The following is a 20,207-nucleotide window of genomic DNA, read 5'->3' on the forward strand; positions in this document are numbered from 1 at the left end:
AGGAATCTATTTAAAATTACAGTTAAAATTCTCACCTATACCTGTTGGTGTATCTTTACTTTCTAAAAGTATGATGTTTAATATAAAAACTAATTTCCCCAATCTATGTTCTTTTAAATGTAGATAATATATATCAGCTGTAGAAAAGCTTCCTGAAAGAAGAAATTGTTCAAAAGAAATTTGAAAGTAGCAAAAGTATAAGAAAAGAGAACTGACAGTGGACACAGAGAACAGCATGAAAGAAGATGAGAAGATGGTATATAGACTAAATCTGCGTTCAGAAGATAGAACTGAATTAAAATATGAGTTGAAGGAGCTATTTGCTTTTCTAAACTGTTTAAATCCATCAAACGTTACTAAATGTATATTTGGAAGGAATGTTCTTAAATAGTTTCAGTAGATATCCTCTAGGGTAGGTGGCCCCAACCTTTTTGGTGCCAGGGACCAGTTTCATGGAAAACAAATTTTCCAAGTATGGGGGTGGGGGGCGAGAAGGGTGGTTTCAAGATGATTCAAATGTATTACATTTATTATGCACTTTATTTCTATAATTATTATATCAGCTCCACCTCAGATCATCAGGCATCAGATCCCAGAGATTGGGGACCCCTGTTCTAGAGGATTTAAAGTAAAAAAAATGTAGGCATATATTTTGGAACTTATTTTCATGTTAGTGGTTTTAATTGCTATTTGAGTATTAATTGTAATTCCACTCTGGGTAAAGAATGATTAAATGCCCTGTTTAAAAAAAATGGATTGAATAATGTTTGAGAATTAATTTTAGAATCCTTAGAAATGACGGCTTTACACACACCAGTAAGTGGGACTTCCCCTGATGGTTCAGTGGTAAAAATCCACCTGCAATGCAGGAGATGCAGGAGACTCAGATTTGATCCCTGAATGAAGTTGGGAAGATCCCCTGGAGGAGGAAATGGCACCCCACTCCAGTATTCTTGCCTGAAAAATCCCATGGATAGAGGAGCCTAGTGGACTATACAGTTCAAAGGTTCACAAAGAGTCAGACACAACTGAGAACACACACACACCAGTAAATAGCTATTAAACATAATATACTTAGTATTGTGTTTTCCAGATGTCCTTGATATCTTTGTATCAAAAATTAATAGTATTATAAAATCAATGTCATTATATATCATCCCCTCTCACATTTGTACTAGAAGGAAATAGTAAAGTATTAGCAAAATCAAACCTGAGACTAATTTCTTATATTATTCTTTTTACAGATTTTACTTCATTCATTCATTTAACAAATTCCTGGGGCACAACTTTGTCACATACCTACTCTTACCAGGTATTGTCCTGGGCAACAGAACACAGCAGTGAAAAGAATAGATCCTCCTGTCCGTACTCAGCCGCAGCTGATGATGTCTTCCAGTTTCAGCGTGTTTAGAGCTGGCATCTCTTTTGTCATGATGTGCATTTTTTATACGTCAGCAGTAGACTCTCCAGAGCTGAGTCCTCAGACATTGTTCAGTACATTGCAACCAGGAAAAGCCACCTTAGTTTATTTTTGTCAAGCTGGTAAGTATTTTTTATATTTTAATATGATTTTTGTGATGTTTCTATTGGTGTTTAATCATTATGCTCAGGGAGACCTTATTGTCAGGATTAATAAAATGTGCTTTAAAGCTGCTACTATGATATGCCTACCTGGGTTTGAATCCTGACTTTGCTTCTTCACCTGTTGTGTGACCTGGGTCAAGTCACTTAATCTCTCTGTGTGTCTTTTTTGTCATCCATAATGAGGAAGTAGTGTGTGCTTTATAAATTTGTTGTGACAATTAAGTGACTTAGCTCATGTCCCTAATCCATAGTAAATACTAGGTGAGAATTAGCTATGAGTAATACCATTTCATTATCATTTCTAAAAGTAAACATTTTGATATTTTTAGCATGTAAATATTTTTAAAGTGTTTTAAAACTTTAAATATAGTGATACTGATGCTTAAGTTTAATACTCTGCTTTAACCATACTGTTAATTATACTGAATTAATTAATACAGCTATTGAACATAACTGATCACTGTCACGGTTCTATTAAAATTTCTCAGGCCTTAAAAAATACTATTCTTGGAATTAGTAAGTGAATTCACATATTTGTTGGCTCCCTTATAGGGGTTCTTTGGTGTCTTAGAAGGTAAAGAGTTTGCCTCCAATGCAGAAGACCTGGGTTCGAACCCTGGATTGGGAAGATCTCTTGGAGAAGGGAATGGCAACCCACTCCAGTGTTCTTGCCTAGAGAATTCCATTGTCAGAGGAGCCTGGCGGGCTACAGTCCATAGGGTCACAAAGAGTCAGGCACGACTGAGTGACTAACACTTTATTATAATTAGGATTTGAAAATGGTATGTTAAAATCATTTTGAAATTTTTGTACATGTATGTTTGTGTATAGTATTAAACTTGGAAAAATAATGACAACTGTTCCATTTAAATTAAACATTTATTTATCCAGTTTATGTTTAGAAAGCTTCTAAGGTCACAAAATGAAAATATTTCATGATAAAAATATTAGAAATAAGAATAATGAGGCAATAGGAAATAGGGTACAAAAATATGTAATTGGTTTGTTTAGTTACTTATTTGTTGTTGCATAGTAGTTGAGCAAACTAATATATTTCTTTTGCAGTTTGCAGCTTTTGGCTTTAATTTTAAAAATTCATTTTTCCTAAGGGCAAGTCATAAAACATTCATAAAACATTTCTTATTTTAGAGTCTCCAAGAACTTCTATGTTTCTTGAAGAACTGAATGAGGCTGCTAAACCTCTCCAGGACTATGGAATTTCAGTAGCAAAGGTAAAAACAAATTTATATTAATAAATTATTAGTGACAAACATTCTACAGTTGTGTGACCTAAGAGTGAGTATCTAAAAATAATATGTTGTTTCACATCTTTTTTCAAACTGGAAAAATATTTTTTCTATCTTTTTTTTCATAAGAATAAGCAGAAGTGTAGATGGTTCCAAATTATTGTACAAATTAGTACAAATACAGAGGAAAAAGCTATTTAGAATTCTTAGAGCTTTATTTTGTAAACCATTCTATTGGAGCTATAGTGTCATTTTTTCAGTCTTGTATATAGGCTCTTTTTATTTTGCCTAAGAAATATATCATAATAGATATTCATAACTATTAAAACATTTGTATTAGCACAAACTGAGGTATCAAAATTGAAGTAATTGAAGTGTGTGTTTTTGTTTTTTCTTTCATATTCTGTCTTTATAATCGCTGATGTTGTGGTTGTCATATTTATTTTTAGAAAAATGTTAAGACGACCTAATTTGAAATTACATATTTAATTTCTCAAAAAGTGTTCAAACTTGCTGTGGAGTATTATGGAAAATTTCCAGATGCATCATGGTTTAAATAGCTTCATGAGCCTTTCATTTAGTTTAAACGTAGAATTTGTACCTCAGAAAGTGGAATGATTAATTACCCAGTGATTATTAAATTCTTTCAGATTAGTGTCTCCCTGACTTTCTGTGTACATTTATTCTTTTCTAGTTCATTAACCTTCCTCCTTTGAAAGATGGCTACTGTCTCTCTTGATCCCTGAAGTTTGAGTTCCCAGGGCAGGAAACACAGAAAAGTTAACGGACTGTGACTTTTAAAGGGAAACTCTTCACTCTCACCACAGAACCCTTCTGACACCAAATGTGTGTGTTTTCCACACCAAGCAGGTCTGACACCAACAACCCAGCATTAGCACAGACCCCTCAGGGGAAGGGTACAGTCCTGTGAGATTGCTCTCACTTTAGATTCCAGTCACAGGGAGTGAGAAGATCCCCAGGCTTCCTACGACTTCTGTAGAACTTGGCTACAAATGGGGGTTCTCACAACCCCATCCTCAGGGTCCATAATTGGCTACAGTGACTCACAGAACTCAGGGGAAGACTTTACTTAACTGTTACTGGCTTCTTACAAAGGATATCTCAGGAACGGCCAGGAAGAAATACATGGGCAAGATCTGGAAGAGTCTCAAGTGCAGGAGCTTGAGAAGGGAAGAGAAGTGGGGCTGAAAGTTACCACTCTCTCATCTTGCCTTTTGCTGGCAACCAGCCCCTTTCCTGAAGCTATCTAGGGGCCCCAACTGCCAGTCATTTCATTTGCATACAGACAGACTCTCTTATCACTGCCAGAGATTCCAAGGGTTTTAGAAACTCTTATATTTGGGGTTAAAGGACCAAATATTAGAACAAAAGATATTCCTACCACTCCATCATTCAGGAAAATTACAGGGTTTTAGGTGCTTCCCTAGTGGCTCAGTCAGTAAAGAATATGCCTACATATTCTTTATGCAGGAGACCTGGGTTTGATCCCTGGGTCAAGAACATCCCCTGGAGGAGGAAATGGCAGTCTATACCAGTATTTTTGCCTGTGAAATCCCATGGACAGAGGAGCCTGGTGGGATACAGTCTCTGGGGTTGCAAGCGTCAGACATGACTTAGCAACTAACCACCATAACCACCACCAGGAGCTCTGTGTCAGGAACGAGGGATAGAGACCAAATATATATTTCTTATTATATCATAGTTATATTCCTTGGAGAAGGAGATGGCACCCCACTGCAGTATTCTTGCCTGAAAAATCCTGTGGACAGAGGAGCCTGATGGGCTATAGTCCAAAGATCACAAAGAATTGGACATGACTAAGTGACTAAGCATGCATGTATATACCTTAAAAAAAAAAATCTTTTTTTTTAAAGTGTCAGTTCTCTTTGTATAGAGATCTCAGGGTCTCGATTAACTGTGAACCAGTTTATACTCTAGAATGATAATGGCGCCCAAGCTTTGAACAAAAATTGAGATTTAGAAACAAAATACTGGGTTGGTATGACACTCTAAAGGGATAATCATACTGTTTATCTAGCAGTCAGTAAACTGATGACTAGTAACTATGTGTCTGCTAACTGGAGTAGAATATGAAGGCCTAAAGATCACCTTTGTGAACTAACAGTTCATAAAGCTTTTACAGTTGAGGACTTTTAAGTTATGTGGAAAGGAAACCATGGTGAAAGAGATAGACCTATCCTGAAAGAGATAGACCTGGACCTCGAGTACCTAGCTCAGTCCCTGGTGCATAGTAGATACTCAGTATTGTTTATGAGACTGAAACAAGCTCACTATTATTTAGTCTCTTATTGGATTGTAGACTTAAAAAATATTCTAAAAGTTGAGAGTTATGTTTTCTTAGGAGGGAATTTTTAGGACTTAAAACCCAGGAGCCAGCACCTCAAGTAACCCTGAGAGAACAGCTCTGAGGAGTTGACAGGGGCAACCAGATTTTGTAGAAGTTTTACCAAAAAGGGCAGGTAGTCCAAATGTCAAAATTGATTGCTGTTAATTAAAGGAAAGTCAGATATCTCAAGTTAAGGAATTTAGTGCTTTTCTGTGTATGGGAATATGCGAGAATCCGGGCTCACTGAAATCATTCCTTTGATACGTACCTCAACTATCTGGTGTGAGTATCCTGTATTTTCACATCCTGAGTTTTCTCAGGGCTCACCTTCGGTGGTGGCTGCAATCACTGATCACCGTGACATCCTTTGTTTGCTGATATGGCAGGAAATACTCCATTTCTCAAGATAGAAAAATGACTAAGATCCCAGACTTTTCTTTGGAGAGTAGATATCCAAAACACATTCACAGACCTTTTTTTTTTTTTTTTTTTTTGGTTACGCTGCACACCTTTGGGAATCTTAGCTCCCTGACCAAGGATTGAATCTGGGCCCTTGGCAGTGAAAGCTTGGAGTCCCAACCACTGTACTGCCAGAGAATTCCTGCAGACCATTTTAATAACTGGCAGAACTTGGTCATTATAAGAGGTACAAATATAATGCTGTAGAGGTTTAAAAGAAAGAAATCTTACATGATTATCAAAGTGGACATCATATTATGGTATTGGGAAAGACTTCACAAAAAGTAGCATTTTGAGATTGTCTTCAAAAGTTAAGATTTCTTTAGGCAGATGTAGATGAAGAAAACATTAAATTATAAATGGACTAAATATTCCAGGTAAGAAAACGATTGTCAGGCTGGGAACAATCAGATCAGATCAGATCAGTCGCTCAGTCGTGTCCGACTCTTTGCGACCCCATGAATCTCAGCACGCCAGGCCTCCCTGTCCATCACCAACTCCCGGAGTTCACTCAGACTCACGTCCATTGAGTCAGTGATGCCATCCAGCCATCCCATCCTCTGTCGTCCCCTTTTCCTCCTGCCCACAGTGCCTCCCAGCATCAGAGTCTTTTCCAATGAGTCAACTCTTCGCATGAGGTGGCCAAAGTACTGGAGTTTCAGCTTTAGCATCATTCCTTCCAAAGAAATCCCAGGGCTGATCTCCTTCAGAATGGACTGGTTGGATCTCCTTGCAGTCCAAGGGACTCTCAAGAGTCTTCTCCAACACCACAGTTCAAAAGCATCAATTCTTCGGCGCTCAGCCTTCTTCACAGTCCAACTCTCACATCCATACATGAGCACAGGAAAAACCATAGCCTTGACTAGACAGACCTTTGTTGGCAAAGTAATGTCTCTGCTTTTGAATATGCTATCTAGGTTGGTCATAACTTTCCTTCCAAGGAGTAAGCGTCTTCTAATTTCATGGCTGCAGTCACCATCTGTAGTGATTTTGGAGCCCAGAAAAATAAAGTCTGACACTGTTTCCACTGTTTCCCCATCTATTTCCCATGAAGTGGTGGGACCGGATGCCATGATCTTCGTTTTCTGAATGTTGAGCTTTAAGCCAACTTTTTCACTCTCCTCTTTCACTTTCATCAAGAGGCTTTTGAGTTCCTCTTCACTTTCTGCCATAAGGGTGGTGTCATCTGCATATCTGAGGTTATTGATATTTCTCCCGGCAATCTTGATTCCAGTTTGTGTTTCTTCCAGTCCAGCGTTTCTCATGATGTACTTTGCATATAAGTTAAATAAACAGGGTGACAATATACAGCCTTGACGTACTCCTTTTCCTATTTGGAACCATTCTGTTGTTCCATGTCCAGTTCTAACTGTTGCTTCCTGACCTGCATACACATTTCTCAAGAGGCAGATCAGGTGGTCTGGTATTCCCATCTCTTGAAGAATTTTCCACAGTTTATTGTGATCCACACAGTCAAAGGCTTTGGCATAGTCAATAAAGCAGAAATAAATGCTTTTCTGGAACTCTCTTGCTTTTTCTATGATCAACCAAATCCAATTGTAAGATATTTAGAAATGCATCCTCAAGACTTTAGAAACTCTCAAAGTAAATGAAGGAAAAATAATATATCATGCAAATAATAACCAAAAGAAAGCTGGTGTGACTATATTACTTTATCAATGTAGATTTAAAAGCAAAAAACCTTTGGGTCATCTTTTTTCTATCATAACCAATCCATTAATAAGTCCTTCAGATTCTACTTCCCTGGTAGCTCAACTGGTTAAGAATCCGCCTGTAATCAGGAGACCCCAGTTCAATTCCTGGGTCAGGAAGATCCTCTGGACAAGGGATAGGCTATCCACTCCTGTATTCTTAGGCTTCCCTTGTGGCTCAGCTGGTAAAGAATCTGCCCACAATGCGAGAGACCTGGGTTCAATCCCTGGGTTGGGAAAATCCCCTGGAGAATGGAAAGGCTGCCCACTCCAGTATTCTGGGCTGGAGAATTCCATGGACTGTACAGTCCATAGGGTTGCAAAGAGTCGGACACAACTGAGTGACTTTCACTTTCTCTCAGGTTCTACTATCAAAACCATGCATACTTGACCACGTCCGGTATCTTCATTTCCAGTATCTTGTCCAAACATCCTCACTTCTCCTCTGGGAAACCACAATAGCTGCCTATTTGGCCTTTCTCCTTTCACTTTTGTCTCACTAAAGCCTTCTCCACACATAAGCAAATGTATCAGATCTCAGAAAGGCTTCCCAGTACAGTTGTGTTAAAATCGAAACTCCTCTTTGGATACTGACTTCCTCTTATCTCACTTTCTGTTCCTCCACCTTCCTCAGTTTGTTCCTGACACTTGCTAGTTGTCTTTGTGTTACTTGAACCTGCTAGATTTTCCATAAGGCCTTTGCAGGTATTTCCCACTCATCTCTTCCACATATTTATATATTTGCATGCATCACTCCATTACTTCAGTTCTTTGTTCACATGTTACCTCCTCAGAGAATCCTTCTTTGATGAAGGTAAGCCTTCTTTAGGTAAGCCTTCTTACCTAAAATGTCCTGTCATACACTATCCCCATAGTAAGTTTTTTTTCCTTCATAGTGCTTAACATTACATATTATTTAGTTTTTAAATGGTCTATCTCTGCTTTTAGAATATGAGTTCTAAAGAGAAAGATTTTAATTTGGAACCTAACTGTGCTCCCAATGAAGAGAATAGTGACTAACATACGATAGGTGTTCAAATGTGTTTTGAGTGAATGAAGGGACAAATCTGTTATCATAATATCAACCATCCCCTATGCTCTGACTTAAAAATTTTTTTTTTAATTACAGTAAAATTCATGGCCTTTGGTTATGACTATACTCTGACTTTTAATTCTGGTTCTCTATTCCTCATATCCTTTCTGGGTATCAGTTCTCTTTTAGTAGCTTTTTGAAAAATAAAACAAATGTAGCTTTTCCACTTGTCACTGTGCTTCCCCAAACTCCATAGAAGTTAACCAGAAAACAAAAACCAAAAACAAAACCAAAAAAACCCCATTAACAAATGCAAATTTAACAAAATCCAAAACAAAATACTAACTGTTCTTCCTTGGTAAGTTATGTTGCAGGCAACCCACTTGTCCTGTCTGACAGCCTCTTCATTCTCTCTCTTTCCTTCCCCTCTATGTCCCATGGTGCATATTATATGCTCAGTCTTCTTAGTTTTACTTTCTGTATTTGTTAAAAGTCTCTTGAATCTCTTCTGTCCTTTTCTGCTTTACTTCAGGCCCTCGTCATCCTTGACCTATGAAAGTGAAAGTGTTAGTCGCTCAGTGGTGTCCCGCTCCTTGCAACCCTATGGACTGGAGCCTGCCAGGCTCCTCTGTCCATAGGATTCTCCAGACATGAATACTGGAGTGGGTTGCCATGCCCTCCTCTAGGGGATCTTTCTGACCCAGGGATCCAACCTAGTCTCCCACATTGCAGGTGAATTCTTTACGGTCTGAGTCACCAGGGAAGCCTTTCTTGACCTGTGGTGGTGGTGGTTTAGTTGCTAAGTCATATTTGACTCTTGCAACCCCATGGGCTGTAGCCTGCCAGGCTCCTCTGTGGAATTCTCCAGGCAAGAATAGTGGAGTGGTTGCCATTTCCTTCTCCAGAGGATCTTCCTGACCAGGAATCGAACCCAGGTCTCCTGCATTGCAGGCAGATTCTTTACCAACTGAGCTATGAGAGAAGCTTTGACCTGTACTGATGTGATATTCTGTCAACTGGCTTCCTTGCCTTTGTGCTATACCTTCCATTTCATCTGCATGTTGCTGCCAGGATCGTCCTCATATTTTTCACAGAGTCTTCATTGTAAACTATCAAGAGTGTTGTGGCTGCTCTAAAATCATCAGGGACTCAGACTCGTTCTTTCTTTTGCACCATCCTTAGCAAGGGTTTCTCCTTTAAGGATGCCTTATGGCCCATGATGACTGCTGGTGCCTACCTGTCTTGTTAGGTTTTTTTCTTTGTCATCAAGGAGTGGGAAGAGCATGAGTATAAGACAACCTCCTTTAAGACACTTCTAGGAATGCCAAACCTGTGACTTCTCCTAACATTATGTAGCTATCCTTAGCTTTTGGGGGAGTCTGGAAAAGTCTTTTAATGGGGGAACTTGCTATTAGTGACATTCTGTTAGTGAAGCAAAAAGAGTGGGATGGATTTGGGGTGGGGAACCAGCAGTATCTGTCATACCTGTGTTCCAACTTAACATTCACTTCTCTGTTTTCTGGCTTTTGCCCATGATTTTTTTGTCTTGCCTTTATTGTTTCCTTCCTTTTCTACGTCATTATCTTCTACTTCCTTCATAAGATTGAATTGAATTGTGCATGATTAAATATAACTCTTTGGTATAGAAACTTTTCTCTGGGTTCCTTTCTCTGGGTTACCTCAAGCACTTGAATAAGTGAGCAGTTACAGCATATAAGTCAGGAAAAAAGTAAAATAAGAAATGTGATCTGGAGATACACTGCACTATTTAACTTTCCTTTGTGTTTCCCTAACTAAGAAACTCTGCCAATTGCTCTACACTCTTAAGCGTTAAATATAATCTTTTAAAGGTTAATTGTGTCACAGAAGAAACATCGAGATACTGTGGAAGTGAAAAGGATTTGATGAAAGCATATTTATTCAGGTAAACTAGTTTTTTTTTCACTGGGATGGATAAATATAAAGCTATGCCTCTAAAATATTCAAGTATACGAAATGTCACGAAGCCAGAAGGAAGCTCTGTGTAATGGGGATCATATGAAGCTTAGCAAAAAAGTCTAAGTAATAGATTTGTTACCTCCACTTTGGCTTCCTAATCTATAGATTAAGGAGAATGATACTTAACTGTCAGGGTTGTTTTGGATATTGTATGAGAATCTTATGTAAGCTTTGACTGCAAATGCCTGGTAAGTAAGCACTTAGCATATGTCATGTTCTAAGTAGGTATGTCAGGTCACTTGTGAAATAAATGTCTTACTACTTTATTTTTGAGGGGTCTACAGATTTCCAGGTTATAGATTTCTCCATGCTGGGGTCTGCTAATCTGAGTCAGCAAACTCTTGGGATTTGGCCTAGGAAGTAAGGACAGGTCCTTTATCCTCTGGGACCTACTGCTAAGGACCCTTCTTTGTCTCTTCTGCTTGTCTCCTTCCCAGCCCATTTGGGGCATCTGTGTATGCTGTGAGACAGGGAGGCAGGAGGAAGCCTTGTTGGGACTCAGGTTTTTTCCCAGTCTTTTTGCCAACCACAGAGCTTTTCAAAGTGAGCCTGTCTATGAGGTGTGTATAGTAAGTATTTCAGTGTGTGTTATGACCAGTGCTCTGGTAGGTGCATCGGATAGTGGATAAAACACAGGTTCTAACATCAAAGAACTTCCAGGCAGCGTGTTAGAGCCACAAGTGAATTGAATGCTAAGGAAATCTTTCTGTAATGCTTTACAGGGGCAACATACCACTGAGAGAATTCCCAACGGATACCTTGTTTGACGTGGATGCTATCGTTGCTCATGTGCTCTTGTAAGTTCAGCGGGCACTTGTTCACTTACTCATTTCTTATTTATCTATTGATTTCATTTTAGACAATCGCAATCCATTGTAATACTTTAGGGCCTTAACATTATATTGGTAAGCATCAGTTTTATACATATTGCTTGTCTGTTTTCCCATGTAGTGAAGTGAAAGTTGCTCAGTCTTGTCTGACTCTTTGCGACCCCATGGACTAAACAGTCCATGGAATTCTCCAGGCAAGGATACTGGAGTTGGTAGCCTTTCCCTTCTCCAGGGGATCTTCCCAACCCAGGGTTCAAGCCCAGGACTCCCACATTGCAGGCAGATTCTCTACCAGCTGAGCCACAAGGGAAGCCTGTTTTTCCATGTAGGGTATCTATAATTTCTTGAATGGCAAAGTATATAGAAACATGGAAATATTCTGCATAAAAGTAGGAAATGGTACAACATGGCCACCTGGGTCATACTATTGCTCTTGCCTTTGATTCTGTCTGTGGAGTGAGGATTTTACCAGGTCAGAAGCTCATCTTTGCTATTCCCACTAGGGTTTTTGAAGTGTCTAGCCTCCTTTTCACCCCTGCCTGATTTTTTTCTGGAGTCTGTAGCTCTGTGCCTGCTCTGTAAGTACAGAAACATTTCAGATATCCTCAGCACATATTGAATGTTTATTGAGGGAGTGAATCTAATTTAATTCTCCTAGCACGGAATCATTAGGCCTGGGATTCAGACTCACCTGGAGTCCATTCCTCCTCAAACGAAGCAGTAATATCTCTGGTGACAGAGCTAACAGCTACGACTTTTCAGGACATGACTTTGCATGGACTTTTTCAATTTAACGTTTACCGTGGTTCTTTTGCCACTGAGACCTTTTCTGAAATTGAGTATCTTATTTTCTGTGTGGCTCCCATCTTCCTTCTCTTCTACCTGATTCTCACAAAAATGAGACTTTGGGTGAAAGTTAGTGTTAGTAGCTCAGGCAATATCTGACTTTTTGTGACACTATGGACTGTAGCCCACCAAACTCTGCTGTCCGTGGGATTTTCTAGGCAAGAATACTGGAGTGGGTTGCCATTGCCTTCTCCAGGGGATCTTCCCAACCCAGGAATCAAATTTACATCTCCTGTGTCTCCTGCACTGCAAGCAGATTCTTTACCCGCTGAGCCATGAGGGAAGCCCTGGGTGAAATTTAAGTTACAGGACATTCTCAACTTCAAAGGTGAAAAGTTGTGGTTATCACATGTTCCAGTACTAATATTAGTGAATAGTCTTTAGAAATCTCTGCTAACCGTGAACCCTGAGGCCTGTGGCCTGAACAGCCAGTTGTAAGTGGTAAGAGATGGTCTTTTGAAGAAGGAATTCCAAAGAGCTCCTGGGCTGTCCCAGGATAAAGAAGGGATGGCTATCTTGATAGTGGGGGTGATAAAAAGCTTAGCAAAAAATTCAAGTCATAGATGTATTAGTTCTCAAGAAGCTTACTCATTTATACTCTTTTTACACTGGACACCCATTGACTATCTTTGACCCAGAAATAAGGGTGAAGAATCAGAGAAAGGTTTTTTAAGGGATGGGGGAGGGGATACTAAGGTTGTCTTTGACAAGTTTGACAGCAAATTCTGGAGCAGCAGGTTCACGCTAGCTCCATGACAAAGGTGGTTTTGAAACTATTGGGCAGTAGATGTGGAGAGGCTGCCCGAGCTGGAGACCCTGTTACCTGAACTGGCTAGCCTGTGGGGCTTATGTCATTCAGTCCTTCTGTGGTGTCCTGTTCCTTTGCTGTACAAAGGCTGATTTATAGAACACTAATACCACAAATAGAGTATTCCCCAGGGTCCTCCTGTGTACCAGATACTTGTAAGACATTGGAAATGCAAAACAGAATAAGATACAGTTCTGTCCTCTAAGAATTTAGCATTTTGTTGCAAAGACAGATATAATAAACAGAAAATATTATATAGTAAGTGAAATAGAGCTTCATAAGGGCTTAAATGTCAACAGGGTAGAGAATATTTCCTTGGGTCTAGAATGAGGGTGGATATTTGGTAAAAAGCCTTCCTGAAGGAAGGTAGCATTTGGGGTGGGTCTTAAAGGATAAACAGGGGTTTGCTCAGTGAAGAAATGAAAGGTGGAAGAAGCAGAGGGAACTATGAGCCCAGGCAGGGAGGTCAAGACAGTTTGGAGAGGGTAGTTTTTACTGGCCTTTCAAATGTATGTAAAGCAGGAGGTGAGAGCAGAGAACTTGGCATGGGGTCAGCGGAGGGGATCTTTGTTTACCATGAGAAGGAATTGAGGCTTTGGGGTAGCCAGTGAAGGGTGAGGAGGCCGGCTCTGGACCACAATCCTTGTGGGATCCTCCAGGCCCAACCACAGGCGGCTGCAGGCTTTGTCTAGCAGGCCTCATAGAGGGAAGGTGCCCGCTCACATCAGAGATAGGAGCCAGCTTTTTGGGGCTCCTTGGAATGAGATGACTCCTGCGCCCAGTGGCTCTGGCCTGGAGCTATTCTGTGGTTGGGGAAGAGAGTGGAGCTTGTGGAGTTGGTGTCTCTCTTCCCCCTTTGCCTCTAGCACTGTCGAAGTGAATAAATAAAGGCTTGGTTGTGACTTTTACTCTTTGTACTAATTAACCTGATTGTTCAGCAGAAGATTGTAGGCAGTAAGAGATGTGATCAGATTAGCACTTAAGAGCTCTTTCTGGTGGGTGAGAGACAAGTCCATGGGATCCACACACATGTAGATACCATTGTGTGGCCATTGTAGAATCTAGGGAAATAAAGATAGCAAAGAGGCGATTTTTTTAATGGTGAGGAGGTGAAATTTTTAAGAAATACTTATTTGTTGGTTGTGTTGGGTCTTAGTTGTGGCACAAGGAGTCTTTGTTGTGTCCTGTGGGATCTTTTGTTGGGGTGCACAGACTTTCTAGTTGTGGAACAGAGGCTCCAGAGTGTACGGGCTTGAGGCCATGGGCTTAGTTGCCCCACGGCCTATGGGACTCTTAGTTCCCCAGTGAGGGATCAAATCCGTGTCCTCTGCATTGCGAGGCAAATTCTTAATCGCCAGGCCACCAGGAAAGCCCTCTGCTGCTGCTGCTGCTAAGTTGCTTCAGTCGTGTCCAGCTCTGTGCGACCCCATAGACAGCAGCCCACCAGGCTCCCCTGTCCCTGGGATTCTACAGGCAAGAACACTGGAGTGGGTTGCCATTTCCTCCTCCAATGCATGAAAGTGAAAAGTGAAAGTGAAGTGGCTTGTGTCTGACTCTTCACGACCCCATGGACTGTAGCCTACCAGGTTCCTCGGTCCATGGGATTTTCCAGGCACGAGGACTGGAGTGAGTTCCCGTTGCCTTCTCAGAAAAGCCCTCTAAGAGGTGAAATTAACTGAATTTGGTAGCGATTAATTTGAATAATCCCTGATCTCTTCTTTTCCTTCCTTCCCTCCTCACTCTACCCCAAATCTGATCTGATCACCATCTGAGATAGGCAAAGGAAGAAGGGCAAGGTTACAGGAAAAAATGAGTCTAGTTTAATAAGTCAGATGCTCATCTTATCTGAGTCTCCAGTAGGCAGTTGTAGGAATTTGCATTCCTGAGGAGTGTTGTCAACACGTAGGTCATCTAGGGAGCATTCTAGGACAGTACAAACATATAGTGGAAGAAGAAACTGGGCAGAAAAAAAAGAAATATCAAGAAAGTAGAATTCCAAAAAGGCAATGACCTCATTTTTGTTTAAAGTATAAGAAAAATGACTTGTGGAATACAGTATTTTATAAAAATTTTCAGTAATGATATTTAGAATCTTGAAGAACTGTGCTAAATAAATAGTATGCCATATCAGAGCTGTACTTTTTTTCTCCTCCATGAAGAAAGAGAATGCCTCTTAAGCCATCATCCTACTTCTTTGTGCTAAGAGCATCAGTTTGAAATACCCAGTTCCTTGTATTCTTTTCTGTTGCATACTGTTCATAGAAATGAAACTGAACTTGTTGCTGGATATTTTTTGCCCTTTTTTCTATCACATTTTGAACTTTCATTCTTATTAATTGCAAAGTACTTTCTGTATATAAAGGAGATAGAAACTGTACATTTTCCTGTTTGTCATTTATCTTTTGAATTTCCCTATTTAAAAAAAAAATATTATCAGGTCAAATTTATCTTTTCTCTTTTGACTTCTGGATTTTAAGTTGTACCAAGGTCTCCCTTTTGCTTTTGTTACAAAGGAATTCACTTAAAAACTTAACAGATTATTTTTTACAGCAGTTTTAGGATTACAGAAAATTGAACAGACAATGCAGAGAATTCCTCATTTCTCCTCTGTACTCAGTGTCCTCTGTTACCATATTACATTGGTGTGGTACCTTCGTTACAGTTGATGAATTGATATTGAACATTATTATTAACCAAAGTGCATACTTTTTATTAGGATTAACTCTTTGTTGTGTAGTTCTATGAGTTTTGACAAATGTATGATGACATGTATCCATCGTTATTTATCAAACAGTAAGTTTCACAGCCCTAAAAATCCCCTGCACTCCTCTTAGTTATCCTTCTCTGCCACTCCCCAACCTCTGATCTTTTTACTGTATAGTTTTACCTTTTTGAGGGTCATATAGATAGAACTGTAACCCAGAGAAAGGGCTCATGTGTCAGAGTTTCACAGAAAGCCAAGCTCTGACAGTGACTGCAGCAAGGTAAGGATTTATTGCAGGCTGCTGAGCAAGTGAGTGGGAGACAAACCTCAGGTCCACTCCAATTTGGTCTCTGAGTTAGGAGCTGTTGGAGAACAGAGAAGCTGGGGTTATTCATTGTCTAGTGACATTTCTTAGTTGTAGTTTCAGAAGTCAGGATATCTACAGTTTACTAACATCTGGTTGGGTGGACCATGACCCCGGGGGGGGCAGTGTTGGGGAGGTGGGGAGGTCTGATAGCTCATCCTGCCCTGAAAAAACCTGAGTCTGTATGTTAATGATAAGTTATCCATGACAGCAATTTTAGTATGTTAACAGTGTTATAGACAACTGTTTAGTCATCTGACTGTTGATTACTGTTCAGTTAGCACAGGGTTGAGGTCAGAGGGGACAAGAAAGGGAATACAGTTTTGGATATAGAAATTAATCATAAAGTTGTCAGGGGGACTTGATTTTAGAGGGGGCTCAGTTTCAGAATCATACAGCATGTACCCTTTTCAGATTGGCTGCTACATAAAATTAGCGGTATGTTTTAAGATTCCTGCATGTCTTTTCATGGCTTGGTAGCTCATTTCTTTTTTATTGCTGAGTAATATTCCATTGTATGGATATACCACTGTTTATCTCTTCACCTGTTGAAGGACATCTTGCTTGCTTCCAAGTTTTGGCAGTTATCATTAAAGTTGCTGTAACGCTCGTGTGTAGGTTTTCTCTATTGATGTGGTTTTTCAACTCATTTGGGTTAAATCTTCGGGGTGTGATTTCTCAATCATATTTTAAGGCTGATTCGGTTTGTAAAAAACTGCCAAACTGTCTCCAAACTGTATCATTTTGCATTACCACCTACATTGAATGAGTTCCTGCTGCTACACATCCCCACCAACATTTGGTATTGCTAATTTTCTTCTTTCTTTTTTTAACTGTAGCTATTCTGTTAGGTGTGTAGTGGTATTTCATTTTAATTTGCAACTTCCTAAGGACATATGATATTGAGTATCTTTTAATATGCTTATTTGACATCTGTATATTTTCTTTGGTGGGGTATCTGCTCAGATCTTTTGCCCATATTGTAAATGTGTGTGTGTGTTTTTTTTTTCTTTTTTTCTCATTGTTGAGTTTAAGAGTTCTTTTATATATTTTGGATACAAGCCCTTTAAGAGTTCTTTTATGTATTTTGGATACAAGCCCTTTATCAGATATATGTTTTGCAAATATTTTCTCCCAGTCTGTGGCTTGTTCGTCATTCTCTTAACAGTGTCTTTTGTAGAGCAGAAATTTTTAATAATAATGAAATCCAACTCTATAATTTTTTTAATGGATCATGCTTTAGGTTGTATCTAAAAATTCATTGCCAAGTCCAAGGTCACCAAGATTTTCTTCCATGTCTTACATTTAGGTCTCTGCTCCATTTTGACTTATTTTTTGTGAAAGGTGTATAGTCAGTGTCTGGGTGCACTTTTTGGCATGTGGATGTCTGGTTGCTTTAGCACCCTTTTTTGAAAAGTCTAGCCTTTCTCCACTAAATTGCTTTTGCTCCTTTGTCAAAGATCAGATTCTATTTATGTGGGTGTATTTCTTCTCTTAATGTCTTAATGGTTCATTTTTACATTTAAATCTTTGCTTTATTTGGAATTTAACTAGGTGAATGGTATGAGCAATGAATTTAGCTATATAGTAATCAGGTGGTTAAATAGTTATCCCGACAGAACTGAGATTAATCTCAGTTTTCAAGATGCCACTTTTTATACTAAACGCTCATATATATTTGGGCCTACTTTGGACTTTCTGTTTCATTAATCTGTCTTGTTTTTTTTCTTTTTTTACTGTTACCTTAATTACTGAGGCTTTATAATATACTGTCTGAAAGATCCTGGACACGACTGAGCGACTAAGCACAGCACAACACAGCACATCCAAAAGATCCAGGTCCCTTCGTATTTCTTTTTCTAGAATTACATTTTTATTCTATTTACATGTAACATTTAAAATTGGGTTGTCCAATTTCTTCTTCTCCCTGACTAAATCCTACTGGCATTAAATTTATAAGTTATTTTAGGGATACTTGGCATCTTTGAATGAATCTTCCCATCCCATAACCAGATGTCTTTCCATTTATTCAAGTTTTGTATCCTCTAGTAGTGTTTTTTTCTTTGTATATGCTTGGACAGTAAAATTTATTACTAGGCATTTTATGTCTTCTATTCCTATTGTAAATGGGTTCTTTTCTTCCATTATCCTCTAATACACACATACTGATAAATTTGTATGTGATTAGTAGTCTACAGTTATTTATACTTGAAACAGAAAAGATTAAGGTTTTAGACAATTTCTTAGTCTCAGAAAATAGAGAAAGAATTGAGTTAGTAAAATCTGAGAATAAAAAGTGTAAACTAAGGTAATCCTACACTAAATAGTTATAGAACTGCATATTTTTGAACCATAATGGCCAATTAAATCTTGGGGTTTTTTTTTTGGTAGGACATTTAAAATATTCCTAAAACATCAGTGATTAAAAGTATGTTGACTTAATGGTCTATGAAGATTTTTCACACATTGATTTTTCAGGATATATTAATGACATAAACCAAGTGTTTAGAGTATAGCAGAGTTCTGTGTGTATAAGAAAGGAAGCGTTAGAGTCTAAAACTCAGAAGGGTCTTCGATGTTACCTCCTTACATATATACATTTAGAAATGCCAAGTCTTGGAATCGGCGATCACACACAGCAATAACAGCAGTCAGAGTAACGTGATAGTACTGGATTGCTTTATCCAGTTCTCCACAGAGCTGCAAGGTGAACGCTGTATTCTTAACATTTGTATTTACAGCAAGGTCTGGAGAAAAGCTTAAATTATGTATCTCTGAGTTTATATAGGAGCTGGCATATCTACTTTTTCCTTCTAGAGATAGAGCACTTATCTTTTTCTCTGGAATTTAAGTAAATTGCTTCGGGTGGGATATAAAGGTTTCTGTCCCTAAATATAAGAGTGTAGCTCCAGGGGAGATAAGAAAGATTTTATTACCTTTGAATGGAAGCAGATGGCTCCAGAGAAAAGAAGACAAGATTAAGAGGAGACATTTTCCATCTTTGTGTCCTATCAGTTTTCATCTTCAGGAGAGCTGGACTGTGCAGGAACACTGAGATATCTAGGAGAAATAGTCTTCTAACAGAGGCATATATAATATATATTTATAGCATGTATGCATTTCAGTTCAGTTCAGTTCCTCAGTTGTGTCTGACTCTTTGAGACCCCATGGACTGCAGCACACCAGGCTTCCCTGTCTATCACCCACTCCCGGAACTTGCTCAAACTCATGTCCATTGAGTCGGTGATGCGATCCAGCCGTCTCATCCTCTGTTGTCCCCTTCTCCTTGTGCCTTCAGTCTTTCCCAGCATTAGGTTCTTCTCCACTGAGTCAGTTCTTTGCATCAGGTGACCAAAGTATTGGAGTTTCAGCTTCAGCATCAGCCCTTCCAATGAATATTCAGGACTGATTTCCTTTAGGATGGACTGGTTGGATCTCCTTGCAGTCCAGGGGACTTTCAAGAGTCTTCAACATTACAGTTCATAAGCATCAATTCTTTGGAACTCAGATTTCTTTATAGTCCAGCTCTCACATCCATACATGACTACTGGAAAAACCATAGCTTTGACTAGATGGACCTTCGTTGGCAAGGTAATGTCTCTGCTTTTTAATATGCTAAGTTGGTCATAGCTTTTCTTCCAAGGAACAAGCGTCTTTTTATTTCATGGCTGCAGTCACCATCTGCAGTGATTTTGGAGCCCAAGAAAATAAAGTCTCTCACTGTTTCCATTGTTTCCCCATCTATTTGCCATGAAGTGATGGGACCAGATGCCATGATTTTCATTTTTTGAATGTTGAATTTTAAGCCAGCTTTTTCACTCTCCTCTTTCACTTTCATCAAGAGGCTCTTCAGTTCTTGTATGTATTTAGTATAAATATTTCAAAGTTTCACAAGAAACTGATGATTGGTTTATGGAAATGGAATGGGAAAGCTAGAATGGGAAGAAAGAATTAGAGGTACACTTTTCAGTCTTCAACTTTTCAGATACTTTTTGAGTTGTACAAAAGTGTTTAAATGTGCAAAATAAATAAAATTTAAAATAGAGGTAAGATTATAGATTTAGAGTCTAAAAATTCTTAGCTCTATTTTCTAAAATATATATAGCCAAAAAGTTTGGTAACTGTAAGGAAAATTTCACTTCCCAGCTTTAAGATGGCATTAAGAAAGGTAATATTTAGAAAAAGATAATATTTAGTGTTACTTCACTAAGTAACAATTAATCTTTATTTGTTGATTGAGAAAACCTTATGTAA

At 38.9% G+C, this 20,207-nt stretch overlaps 1 protein-coding gene across 6 annotated transcripts in view; it reads left to right on the top strand.

Annotated features, from left to right (window-relative positions):
* Positions 1-20,207, top strand: part of TXNDC16 (thioredoxin domain containing 16) — a 96,421-nt gene that overhangs the window by 6,572 nt on the left and 69,642 nt on the right. For 4 of the 6 annotated variants that reach the window (XM_055536697.1, XM_055536696.1, XM_055536700.1 and 1 more), the window contains exons 2-6: positions 124-256; positions 1,245-1,542; positions 2,734-2,816; positions 10,254-10,327; positions 11,124-11,198. In XM_055536697.1, the coding sequence (XP_055392672.1) occupies positions 1,383-1,542; positions 2,734-2,816; positions 10,254-10,327; positions 11,124-11,198 (392 nt within the window). In that variant the 5' untranslated portion in view covers positions 124-256; positions 1,245-1,382. The remainder of the gene's footprint in view (positions 1-123; positions 257-1,244; positions 1,543-2,733; positions 2,817-10,253; positions 10,328-11,123; positions 11,199-20,207) is intronic. The other 2 variants (XM_055536699.1, XM_055536698.1) reach the window with 1 other exon arrangement.

Source organism: Bubalus kerabau, chromosome 10 (genome assembly GCF_029407905.1).
Source record: "Bubalus kerabau isolate K-KA32 ecotype Philippines breed swamp buffalo chromosome 10, PCC_UOA_SB_1v2, whole genome shotgun sequence".
Classification (NCBI taxonomy): domain Eukaryota; kingdom Metazoa; phylum Chordata; class Mammalia; order Artiodactyla; family Bovidae; genus Bubalus; species Bubalus kerabau.